The 13166-nt window shown below is 44.2% G+C and overlaps 1 protein-coding gene across 6 annotated transcripts in view; it reads left to right on the plus strand.

Annotated features, from left to right (window-relative positions):
- Positions 1-13166, plus strand: part of terb2 (telomere repeat binding bouquet formation protein 2) — a 50322-nt gene that overhangs the window by 22511 nt on the left and 14645 nt on the right. For 5 of the 6 annotated variants that reach the window (XM_069902588.1, XM_069902594.1, XM_069902593.1 and 2 more), the window contains exons 5-7: positions 1366-1427; positions 2857-2963; positions 7582-7673. In XM_069902588.1, the coding sequence (XP_069758689.1) occupies positions 1366-1427; positions 2857-2963; positions 7582-7673 (261 nt within the window). The remainder of the gene's footprint in view (positions 1-1365; positions 1428-2856; positions 2964-7581; positions 7674-13166) is intronic. The other variant, XM_069902592.1, reaches the window with a different exon arrangement.

Raw genomic sequence — 13166 nt, forward strand, 5'->3', positions numbered from 1 at the left:
GCATCGCGCATGCGCGAGGAGTCGCGCATGCGCGGTTGCGCACTTTTACTCGGCTCTGTGAGCCATTGTTGTAGTTCTCTTTCTACCGACCTGAGGTAGTGGGGTCTTCTCTCCGCAGCGGGCCTCTTCGGACAGGTAAGGCCTTCACCTTTTTCCTCCGTTGTCTTCTCTTCCTCTCTTCTTTCCGTTGATTTTGATTTTTCTCCTTTTGTCTCCATCTTCTTTCCACCTTTATATTCACTTTTCTTTAACTTGTATTTCTGTGCCTTTGTATTTTCTCTCGTTTTTCCCGACTTTTCTGGAGAGGGCTGGAGTTCACCGTCCGGCCACTACTCCATCACGTGACTCCTCATGAATCTTGGTTTTTGATGTGTCTGTCGGAGATCCCGATGCCTCCAACAACTGAGACACAGGTCCCGACCTCCTCCGTGGTGGGATGAAAGTTTTGATGCACACGTTCTGTATTATTGGTTTAATTCGTTGTGTTTTTGTTTCTTTATTAATTTAGAGATCATTTGGTCTTCTGCTACTTATGTGGTATTTTGGATTCTAGTGTGAAATTTAAGCCCCTCAAAAGTAGTATCCATGTAATAGACAACCCCATAAATTTAACATTAAAAAATGGTCTCAAAAATGTGACTTCGACTCGAGTCGATACGGTATTTGTTATACATTCCACTGCAGTTAATTTAGTTTTAAGTGTTTCATTCTACCACTCTACAGAAAAGTCTCGATTAAAGCTAAGGAGTGGATAATTAGCTCAACCAGCAAAGTGAAAAACATATATAAATAATAATTCAGAGTAAAATGTTACTTCAGTCTCCTCTCATCCTTCTTCATCCCACCTCATAAGACTTATTTTCCAGTCCAGGCAACATCCTGCTAAATCTTCTCTGTCCCCTCTCCATAGTGTCCACATCTTTCCTATAATGAGGTGACCAGAACTGCACACAATCCTCCAAGTGTGATCTCACCAGAGATTAGAGCTGCAACATGACCTCTCGACTCTTGAACTCAATCCCCCTATTAATGAAGCCCAGCATCCCATAGGCCTTCTTAAGTATCCTTTCAACCTGCACGGCGACCTTGAGGGATGTATGGATTTGTACCCCAAGGACTCTCTGTTCATCCTCACTTTTAAGCCGACCATTAACCCGAAATTCAGCCTTCAGGTTTGACCGTCCAAAATGCATCAACTCACACTTACCTGGATTAAACTCGGATGGTTTAACTTTACCATGCGTAGCTTAAACTGAAGAGTCTGGCTAACTTTTTTGTATATTCCATGTATATTTAAAGTGTATTAGTTTGTGTTTGGTTTATGTTTAGCTTGCATTACACATTTCTTACTTCTTAATTATTAAGAAATTAAAGCAGCGATTGGCAGTTTCATTTGGGAGCAAGAAAATACTTTTCATCCTCAGCAGGTGAGCTTGTTTGCTTTCTGTCTTGAGTATTATTCCCGAGTAATATGTCTATTTTTGGGTGTATTGGAAGAGTTGTCTGATATTTCAAAGAGGAACTGGGTGATGAGCTTTCATTTACTGCCTGTGGGCATAGCAGTGGCTCACTCAGCTTCTGGAACCCTGGGAATTTGAACACAGCCAAGTCCATTCCCAGTGCAATTGTCTATGCAAAGTGCTCCTCACAATCTTCTGGGGACTGGTGTCCAAATTGAGAATGGCCTCCCAAGAAGTAGCCTGTCATTGTCACATTTTGAATGACATTCCGTCAGATTCCTCCCTCACAATTCCAAGGTATGTCTTGTTCTGCCTGTTGGTCAGACCCACCGGAGGAGGCGTTGAAACCAGAGCCCATGAAGTCTCATGGCATCAGGGCGGTACGGATAGTGTAATGACGTTATAGCGCCAGCGACCGGGGTTTGAATCCCGCGCTCTCACAGTCTTCCCCAATGACTGCGTGGGTTTCCATCCACTGCTGGGGTTGTAGGTTAATTGGGTAGTACGGGTTCACGGGCCGAAAGGTCTTGTTACTGTCCTGTATTTAAAATGTAAACTGCTGATTACTGTCTTCCTTTCTCCGTCAGCTGACGAATCAGAGTCCCTCCATATTGGCAAAAGTCCTGATAGTAGCAAGAACACCCTGGGCATGGAACTCCATCGAGGACCAGTTTCCATGCTCCCTTTAAACTTGCTCATACCTCATTTCCCAAGCTCTTTAAACTCACCTGGGCTTTGTTCCTGATTTCCTTTGAAACTCAAGGGTCTCCATCGCCAGTCTCTTAAACACACTGGAATTCTACTTCCATCACTCCTCTTGAGATCACTGACTTCAGTTTCCCACACTCTCTCTAAGCTAACATTGTACAAGTTATTATACGACTATGTTACATCTTAAAATAAAAAGTGAATTAAAAGTATGTTGGACTACAAATAGAGTAATATCTAATGGGCCACAAAATTTGCCATTGTAGCACTAATAAAGTCCTGAAGATGCCAAATTATTATAATTTTAATCTTCTGTGACCTTGGTTTGTGTTCAATTTTTCCATAAACCCAATCTAGTCCCTTCACTATAGATTTCAGTTCATTCTTTCTACAAATGTGTGACGTTTGGTATTCGCTGGGGTTGAATTTGACCTTGTCAGTCAGATTGCAGTTTTCAATCCTTATGCAGCCGACGAACCTGATGTTAGTATCATGTATAATTTACCTTGGACTACGTTAAAAGTTCACTTTTGTGTATATGCAGAAACATTCTGTATAAAGGTGCAAACCAATACATGGGGATTAGAAAGTGCACATGTTTATAGCCATCAAAATGATTGTGCATTAGCTTCTAACATGAACTGTAGCTGGAGGATTGTGACTTTTGGTTTAATTTTTAATATAAAAGCCACAGGCAGGAGGAGATATTTCAAAGGAGAAACCATATGACATGTGTCGTGCAGAAAAGGAGAGAACGAAGCCATCCAAGTTGGATATTTGCAACAGTGGAGACAGGTTTGTTCTTTTCAGCTTTATTTTCATCCACTTTTATGACAAAATCTACAAAATTCATTGATAGGTTTATGAACAAAACAAAGGAGGCATTTGTTGCACTTCAATCTCAGCAACAAGCGAGCTGCTGGAAGAACTTAGTGGTTCAGGCACCATCTGTGGAGGCAGAGCAAAGTTCAATGTCCCTGCATCGGGTCCAACCACTAATGCGTTCTTACACTTGCAATTTGCGTAAAACTTAAAAGTACATTCTTCTTCCAAATATTACTCTCTATTTTCCATTCTCCTTTGCATGTATTTAATTGTGCTTGACTGCTTTTTCCTCTCTGTATTGCAGTTTGTTTACATTTCATTATTTGTTTACATGCATACAGAGTGTACAGTTTTTTTTTGCCCTGCCAATAAGTGGCAATTCTGCCTCGCCAGCAGGAAAAAGAATCTCAGGGTTGTATGTGATGTCATGTATGTACTCTGACAATAAATCTGAAATCTAAACACGTGTTATTGAGCTGGATACAATATCTGTCCAATCGGGGCCAAATTAGATTGAAATCCTCAGTTTCATTTTTTAAATTCGATTTTCAGGATCTTTGACATAATCCCTTCATTAAAATTCTAGAAATTGTGGATCGCTAGATACAGGCCATTGCATTGGAATAGTGCCATTTTCTGGGAAGAGATTAAGAGTTTTGTGAACTCTCTGTACCTGTGCTGGGGTTGCCTGGCAGCACGCTAATGGAACTGCATCATTCTGGTTTAATTGATAAAGTAGACACAATTATACCCAGAGTTATTGCATTTTCATTTATTAGGAACGAACAGCAAGTACATTTATGAAATCCTGTAACTGCTACAGAATTACTTTATTAAGAAAAGTACTGATGTCATAGGGCAGCCCTCCTGGGGGCCACAGCGCATTAAAGGGAGGGGGGGGGTTAGACATAGACAAATCATAAATAAATGGTTAAGTATGGCAGATGTACAGCATTGCTTCTGTTATTCTAGCGCTAGTAATGTTGAATATCTCTTTATGAAGTCAATGTCCACTCCGTGGGGGACTGGTCAAAGTAGACGTGATCTGAGGTAATTTATTAGCAGGTTGGAATGAAAATCTTTATCAATTGTTTTTTTGTGATTTATTTCAGAATTATGACACATGGCAGATAATTATTGCCTTTCTTTTCCTTATGATATTTCAGTTGCAATATCTTGATTTTTAATTTAAAGCGAATTGGAATCATGGGTATATATAAAGTTGCAGGATTTGGCCCATCACAACATTCGGCTGTGTTTATTTGGACAGTCGGAGGGGACAAGTAATTGCTATGATTAAAGTAATCGTTGGGCACTATCAGTTGCCCCAGTAATTGCAATGACAAAGACTTGAGGGGAATGATAGGCTTTATTGCACAGAAGACCCGGATCCAAACTAGGGAAGTGCAGGTGGCCCGACTTTTATGGCATGGGTCCCAGGGGAGGAGTCCAGGTAAGAGTGTCATCAGGGGACGGGCCAATTAGCAATTGAAAGTGCACTCTGGCTGAAGTCGTGTGATTATGACCATTTCTAGATGCTTTCACCTCACTTCATCCTGGAAATTTGCCCAGCAACTTTGTGGCAAATGCTACTGGAGGAATGAAAATATGTTGTCTCGGAATCATTGCGCACTCCTGGCATAACTGTCCTTTCATAACTGCTTGGTTGAACACCTACTAGGGTTAAATCCTATACTCCACTGTAATTTCTTTGCTTGGCTTCGCGAATGAAGATTTATGGAGGGGGTAAATGTCCACGTCAGCTCCAGGCTCGTTTGTGGCTGACAAGTACGATGCGGGACAGGCAGACACGGTTGCAGCGGTTGCAGGGGAAAATTGGTTGGATGGGGTTGGGTGTTGGGTTTTTCCTCCTTTGCCTTTTGTCAGTGAGGTGGGCTCTGCGGTCTTCTTCAAAGGAGGTTGCTGCCCGCCAAACTGTGAGGCGCCAAGATGCACGGTTTGAGGCGAGATCAGCCCACTGGCGGTGGTCAATGTGGTAGGCACCAAGAGGTTTCTTTAGGCAGTCCTTGTACCTCTTCTTTGGTGCACCTCTGTCACGGTGGCCAGTGGACAGCTCGCCATATAACACGATCTTGGCAAGGCGATGGTCCTCCATTCTGGAGACGTGACCCACCCAGCACAGCTGGATCTTCAGCAGCGTGGACTCGATGCTGTCGACCTCTGTCATCTCGAGTACTTCGACGTTAGGGATGAAGGCGCTTCAATGAATGTTGAGGATGGAGCGGAGACAACGCTGGTGGAAGCGTTCTAGGAGCCGTAGGTGATGCCGGTAGAGGACCCATGATTCGGAGCCGAACAGGAGTGTGGGTATGACAACGGCTCTGTATACGCTAATCTTTGTGAGGTTTTTCAGTTGGTTGTTTTTCCAGACTCTTTTGTGTAGTCTTCCAAAGGCGCTATTTGCCTTGGCGAGTCTGTTGTCTATCTCGTTGTCGATCCTTGCATCTGATGAAATGGTGCAGCCGAGATAGGTAAACTGGTTGACTGTTTTGAGTTTTGTGTGCCCGATGGAGATGTGGGGGGGCTGGTAGTCATGGTGGGGAGCTGGCTGATGGAGGACCTCAGTTTTCTTCAGGCTGACTTCTAGGCCAAACATTTTGGCAGTTTCCGCAAAATAGGACGTCAAGCGCTGAAGAGCTGGCTCTGAATGGGCAACTAAAGCGGCATTGTCTGCAAAGAGTAGTTCGCGGACAAGTTTCTCTTGTGTCTTGGTGTGAGCTTGCAGGTGCCTCAGATTGAAGAGACTGCCATCCGTGCGGTACCGGATGTAAACAGCGTCTTCATTGTTGAGGTCTTTCATGGCTTGGTTCAGCATCATGCTGAAGAAGATTGAAAAGAGGGTTGGTGCGAGAACACAGTCTTGCTTCACGCTATTGTTAATGGAGAAGGGTTCAGAGAGCTCATTGCTGTATCTGACCCGACCTTGTTGGTTTTCGTGCAGTTGGATAACCATGTTGAGGAACTTTGGGGGGCATCCGAGGCGCTCTAGAATTTGCCAAAGCCCTTTCCTGCTCACGGTGTCGAAGGCTTTGGTGAGGTCAACAAAGGTGATGTAGAGTCCTTTGTTTTGTTCTCTGCACTTTTCTTGGAGCTGTCTGAGGGCAAAGACCATGTCAGTAGTTCCTCTGTTTGCGCGAAAGCTGCACTGTGATTCTGGGAGAATATTCTCGGCGACACTAGGTATTATTCTATTTAGGAGAATCCTAGCGAAGATTTTGCCTGCAATAGAAAGCAGCGTGATTCCCCTGTAGTTTGAGCAGTCTGATTTCTCGCCTTTGTTTTTGTACAGGGTGATGATGATGGCATCACGAAGGTCCGGAGGCAGCTTTCCTTGGTCCCAGCAGGCCTTGAAAAACTCATGCAGTTTGGCATGCAGAGTTTTGTCGCCAGCCTTCCAGACCTCTGGGGGAATTCCATGCATACCTGCTGCTTTGCCACTTTTCAGTTGTTCAATTGCCTTATATGTCTCATCCTGGGTGAGGACCTCATCCAGCTCTAGCCTTAGGGGCTGTTGAGGGAGCTGGAGCAGGGCGGAATCTTGGACTGAGCGGTTGGCACTGAAAAGAGATTGGAAGTGTTCTGACCATCGGTTTAGGATGGAGATCTTGTCGCTGAGGAGGACTTTGCCGTCTGAGCTGCGCAGCGGGCTTTGGACTTGGGGTGAGGGGCCGTACACAGCCTTTAGAGCCTCGTAGAAACCCCTGAAGTCGCCAATATCCGCGCTGAGCTGGGTTCGCTTGGCGAGGCTAGTCCACCACTCATTTTGGATCTCCCGGAGTTTGCGCTGAAATGGCTGCATGCGCGACGGAAGGCTTGTTTCTTCTCTGGACAGGACGGCTTTGTAAGGTGAGCCTGGTGGGCAGCTCGCTTCTTTGCCAGCATACTCCAAGGTCAAATCACTTTCTATGCTGTTGGCCCTAATAGTCGCTATAGTCTTATCAATTGCCCACACTAACATTCTCATTCATGGCCCCATGATCAACTGATGAACGATCATCAGTTCTCGCACTTTCTTGAGGCCTCAATTCCCCAGAAGCTCCAGTCCTTTGGTACCTCGTTGGCCCCAATCGCCTATCCCTTGTACGGCCCTGATGCAGACACTGATTTCACTTCGCTTTCCCCATTGCCAATCCAATGCTGCTTCTAATCTTCAGTGGGATAATGGAAGCCATCCCGGGAAATGTCCATTCGAGTCGGGCAGAGTGTTCATTGCATGTTCTCGTTTTCTTGAAAAAGGGATAACTCTAAATGTTACTTAGGATTAAAATTTACCCCAGCTACCCTTGAAACGTGTTTCCAAACAGACATTTAGCACCCAACGTCCCTCCTTAATAATTACCACCACATTAAGATATTATAATTCGCCATGTCTTTCGGCTCTTGATTTGCAGTTGCAATTGAACCACATTGGTCCAGGTAAGGTGGAAAAGCTGAGAAATGGGCTATCGTGGAGATGCCTTTACACACTGTAATACTCCAAGGTCAAAACTGGTGTTTCAGTATCTCAAGGATATTATCAAGTTATGGAGATTAAGCGTACATTTTTAAAGATTTTTTTTTTACAAAGCAGAAACAAGAATTTAGGCATGGAGACACCATCATTCGAAGCTGAACCATGCCACATTCAACAGATGTACCCCGTAAACAACATGGTCACCGGTAAGAATTCAATTTCACCTTCAGTGCTTGTCAAATGCATTCATTGTGTCAGAGGGCCAGATTCAGCAATTCTGTTTATCTGTTTGAAATTTTTGCATTTGGACTCTGTAATACAACACGAGGACGTAATTGGCAATGATGTTTGAAGATTGGACACAGGAAGGGCTGCATTAATTTGTTGAGTGTACCCGAAAGTGGACATCGGTTTCATCCAGTAGTGGAGCCATTGACCAATTCTGATTATGTAATCTATTTACCTCATTGCTCTTTGACTTTGTAAGTGCATCATGTCTGTTGCATTTCCTCACAGAGGGTATACTTTAAAAGCTATTCCTTGGGTTTTGAGTGCTTCAGGGCACTTCAGTAGTGAAAAAGAGAATGTATAATTATAACATCTGCCTTTCATTTCTCAATTCATAACAGTTTAATGAAGTTATTGATTTTAATGTTCAATGATGTACAGTAGTCTTGGATTTCATTCTGTATTTGTAAGTTTGTCATATTGTTGAATGAGAAAGAAATGTTTAATTGTTTCTCTTTTGCATTAAATTCATTGATATTCCACAGTGCAGAAATACTGGGGCTTATTTTCTACATGACACCAAAGTTATTTAGAAATTCTGTGTCACAATTGCCTTAACCTCAGAACAATAAGGCTCTTTTGGACCGGCTGCATCAAGGTCTGGTATGGGGACACCAATGCCCCTCCAAATTTGCAGATGACACTAAGCTAGGAGGGGTTGTGTGCACGGAAGAGGGGGTCAGGAAGCTCCAGTGTGATTTGGATAAATTGAGGGACTGGGCAGGTCCATGGCAAGTGCACTACAATGTGGATAAATGTGAGGTTATCCACTTTGGTCATACAAACCGGAGGGCAGATTACTATTTGAATGGCAATCGATGAAGAGATGGGGAAGTGCAGAGAGACCTAGGGGTTCTTGTGCACCAGTCTCTGAAAGCGAGCATGCAGGTACAGCAGGCGGTTAAAAAGGCAAATGGTATGTTGGCCTTCATATCAAGAGGGTTTGAGTCTAGGAACAAGGATACCTTACTGCAGCTGTACAGGGCCTTGGTGAGACCCCACCTGGAGTATTGTGTGCAGTTTTGGTCACCTTATCGAAGGAAGGATGTTCTTGCAATGGAGGGAGTGCAGAGGCGATTCACCAGGCTGATACCTGGAATGGCAGGAATGACTTAGGAGGAAAGATTGCACAAATTGGGATTGTACTCGCTGGAGTTTAGAAGATTGAGAGGGGATCTCATGGAGACCTATAAAATTCTGGCAGGACTGGACAGAATGGATGCAGATGGGATGTTTCCACGGATGGGAAAATCCAGAACCCGGGGCCATGGTTTGAGGATAATAGGCAAACCATTTAGGACCGAGATGAGGAGGAATTTCTATACCCAGAGGGTGGTGAATCTGTGGAATTCATTGCCACAGAGGGCAGTAGAGGCAGGTTCATTAAATCTATTGGAGGGAATTAGATCTATTTCTTCAGTCTAAGGGTATTAAAGGTTACGGAGAGAAGGCGGGGACGGGGTCCTGAACTTTAAGATCAGCCATGATCTCGTTGAATGGCGGAGCAGGCTCGAAGGGTCGAATGACCTACTCCTGCTCCTATCTTCTATCTTTCTATGTTTCTATGAACTTAAAGCCCTGCAAAAGGTAGTGGATGCAGCTTAGAATATCACAGGCAAAGCCCTCCCCACCATCAAGAACATCTGCAGGGGAAATTTAGTCAATTTTGGAAAAAATTGTATGTTACCATTAGATCCATATGTTTTTTTTTTACTGGGTTATGTGATTCCTTTAAAGGGATTGAGGTTGGATAAATTTCAAATTGCATTTGTATATTTAGCGTGGTAGCTCGAAAATGTATAGTAAGTACATGGAAGGATAATACAATGATTAGTTAATGCGATTGATAATGAAATGAAAGCCTGTATTGTTATGGATAAAATTAGCGATGTTTTGTTTGATAATTATTCTTTTTTTTGTTAATAAGTGGTCATAATATTTGGAATATATGCATTTAGAGGTACTTTGATTTATTTTTTAAAAATTTTTTTTCATCTATATTTCTTTGGCTCTCCTTAAGAGAGCTGGCTGAAGGGGTGGGAGGATGGGGTTTCATTAAGAAGAAAAAAAGAACATCTCCAGGGGATGCTACTGTTGGAAGCAGCTGCAATCATCACCCCCCAGAACACGCTCTATTCTCGCTGCTGCCATCAGGAAAGAGGTCTCGGTGCCACAAGACTCGCACCCCCAGGTTCAGGAACAGCTGCCTCCCCCTCCACCATCAGACTCCTCAACCACAAACTCAATCAGGGACTCACTTAAGGACAAGAGTTGCACGTTATTGATTTTTTTTTCTCTCTCTCTCTAAATTGCACAGTTTTTTTTTGCATGTGTACAGTTTTTTTTAACACTACCAGTAATTCTTCCTCGCTCGCAGGAGAAAGAATCTCAGGGTTGTCATGTATGTACACGGACAATAAATCTGAAATCTCTTGAATATTTGTCCTGTTTAAACATACCAATCCTGTTTGCCTCATTTGCTCTCTTGGCAAGCCTCACACTTGAAACCATTTTTAAAGGACAAAAGTTTCAGTTGACCACTCATTGTGATAGAGGTGTATATTATAGTAATTGAGTAATAACCAAGGGTAAACGATGTGCTGCTGGTCAGACTGAATCCATGAGCAGAAATGGTCAGTAAACATTTTGGGTATGGACCCCTTATTGAGACTAAAGTAAATAGGGGAATGAAACTTGAGGAGGGGTTGAGGTTATTGGATAGAAGGTGGAAGAGATGGAGGAAAAGGGAGGGAGAGACCATATGTGGGATATAATTAGAGGGAAAAGTATGAAGGTGAAAAAAAAATGATCTTCATGCCATAAGGTCATTTGATTTTAAGAAAAGACGTGCTGATGTTGGAGAGGGTTCATTGCAGGTTCACTAGGATGTCCCTAGGAATGAAAAGGTTATCATATGAGGAGCGTTTGACAGCTCTTGGTCTGCACTCGTTGGAATTTAGGAGAATGAGGGGGGGGATCTCATTGAAACATTTTGAATGTTAAAGGCATGGACAGAGTAGATGTAGAAAGCTGTTGTTTCCCATGGTCTAAGATGGAACAACTTCAGGATTGAAGGGTGTCCTTCTTCTTTGGCTTGGCTTCGCGGACGAAGATTTATGGAGGGGGTAAAAAGTCCACGTCAGCTGCAGGCTCGTTTGTGGCTGACAAGTCCGATGCGGGACAGGCAGACTCGATTGCAGCGGTTGCAAGGGAAAATTGGTTGGTTGGGGTTGGGTGTTGGGTTTTTCCTCCTTTGCCTTTTGTCAGTGAGGTGGGCTCTGCGGTCTTCTTCAAAGGAGGTTGCTGCCCGCCAAACTGTGAGGCGCCAAGATGCACGGTTTGAGGCGTTATCAGCCCACTGGCGGTGGTCAATGTGGCAGGCACCAAGAGATTTCTTTAGGCAGTCCTTGTACCTCTTCTTTGGTGCACCTCTGTCACGGTGGCCAGTGGAGAGCTCGCCATATAACACGATCTTGGGAAGGCGATGGTCCTCCATTCTGGAGACGTGACCCATCCAGCGCAGCTGGATCTTCAGCAGCGTGGACTCGATGCTGTCGACCTCTGCCATCTCGAGTACTTCGACGTTAGGGGTGTAAGCGCTCCAATGGATGTTGAGGATGGAGCGGAGACAACGCTGGTGGAAGCGTTCTAGGAGCCGTAGGTGATGCCGGTAGAGGACCCATGATTCGGAGCCGAACAGGAGTGTGGGTATGACAACAGCTCTGTATACGCTTATCTTTGTGAGGTTTTTCAGTTGGTTGTTTTTCCAGACTCTTTTGTGTAGTCTTCCAAAGGCGCTATTTGCCTTGGCGAGTCTGTTGTCTATCTCATTGTCGATCCTTGCATCTGATGAAATGGTGCAGCCGAGATAGGTAAACTGGTTGACCGTTTTGAGTTTTGTGTGCCCGATGGAGATGTGGGGGGGCTGGTAGTCATGGTGGGGAGCTGGCTGATGGAGGACCTCAGTTTTCTTCAGGCTGACTTCCAGGCCAAACATTTTGGCAGTTTCCGCAAAGCAGGACGTCAAGCGCTGAAGAGCTGGCTCTGAATGGGCAACTAAAGAGGCATCATCTGCAAAGAGTAGTTCACGGACAAGTTTCTCTTGTGTCTTGGTGTGAGCTTGCAGGCGCCTCAGATTGAAGAGACTGCCATCCGTGCGGTACCGGATGTAAACAGCGTCTTCATTGTTGGGGTCTTTCATGGCTTGGTTCAGCATCATGCTGAAGAAGATTGAAAAGAGGGTTGGTGCGAGAACACAGCCTTGCTTCACGCCATTGTTAATGGAGAAGGGTTCAGAGAGCTCATTGCTGTATCTGACCTGACTCTTTGCCCTCAGACAGCTCCAAGAAAAGTGCAGAGAACAAAACAAAGGACTCTACATCACCTTTGTTGACCTCACCAAAGCCTTCGACACTGTGAGCAGGAAAGGGCTTTGGCAAATACTAGAGCGCATCGGATGTCCCCCCCCAAAAAGAAGGGTGTCCACTTAGAACAGAAATGCATAGGAATTTCTTCAGCCAGTCAGAATTTGTTGCTATGGGTGATTGTGAAGGCCGGGTCATTGGGTTTATTTAAGACAGAGATCGATAGGTTCTTGATTAGCCAGAGCATCAAAGGTTATGGGGAAAAGGCTGGGCAGTGGGGAAATGGATCAGCTCGTGATTAAATGGTGGGGCTGAATAGCCTGATTCTGCTCCTATATTTTATGGGGCTTAACGGTGTCCAGGAGAAAGCAAGGGGATGAATGCCTATCAGAGAAGGTGTCAATGTGGAGTTGTTCTACTGGTAGGTGAGACTAGAACACAGGGACATAGCCTCAAGATTTGGGGGAGTAGATTCAAGATAAGGGGCTGCTCCTAGAGAGAAGTGAATCTGTAGAATTCTCTGTCTGATGAAGCAGTTTCCTCAAAGAATATATTTAACAAAGTTCAGATTTATTGTCAGAATACATACATGATTTCACATACAACCCTGAAATTCTTTTTCACACTTATTGGAAGTGCAAAAAAGTTGTACTCAAGGAAAGATACACATATATAAAAGAAAGAAATGTAAACAAAGACAAGTGCAAACAAACTGCTCAATACAGAAAATAAGTATTCAATAGTAAATAATGTGAAAAGTACGAGTCCTTACACGAGTCGCTGATTGAGTTTGTCGTCGAGGAGTCTGACGGTGGAGGGGGAGCAGCTGTTCCTGAACCTGGTGGTGCGTCTTGTGGCACCGACTCCTCTTCCCTGATGGCAGCAGCAAGAACAGAGCGTGCGCTGGGTGGGGTGGATCCTTGATTTAACACACAGATAGATGGAAATTTACATCGGAGAGGAATTAAGTGTTAGAGGGAAAAGACAGGTAGGTGGAGCTGAGTTCATGGCCAGGAGCATTAGGTTGAAGTTTCCCATTAGTCCTGT

This window comes from Narcine bancroftii, chromosome 11, assembly GCF_036971445.1.
Source record: "Narcine bancroftii isolate sNarBan1 chromosome 11, sNarBan1.hap1, whole genome shotgun sequence".
In the NCBI taxonomy this organism is placed as follows: Eukaryota; Metazoa; Chordata; class Chondrichthyes; order Torpediniformes; family Narcinidae; genus Narcine; species Narcine bancroftii.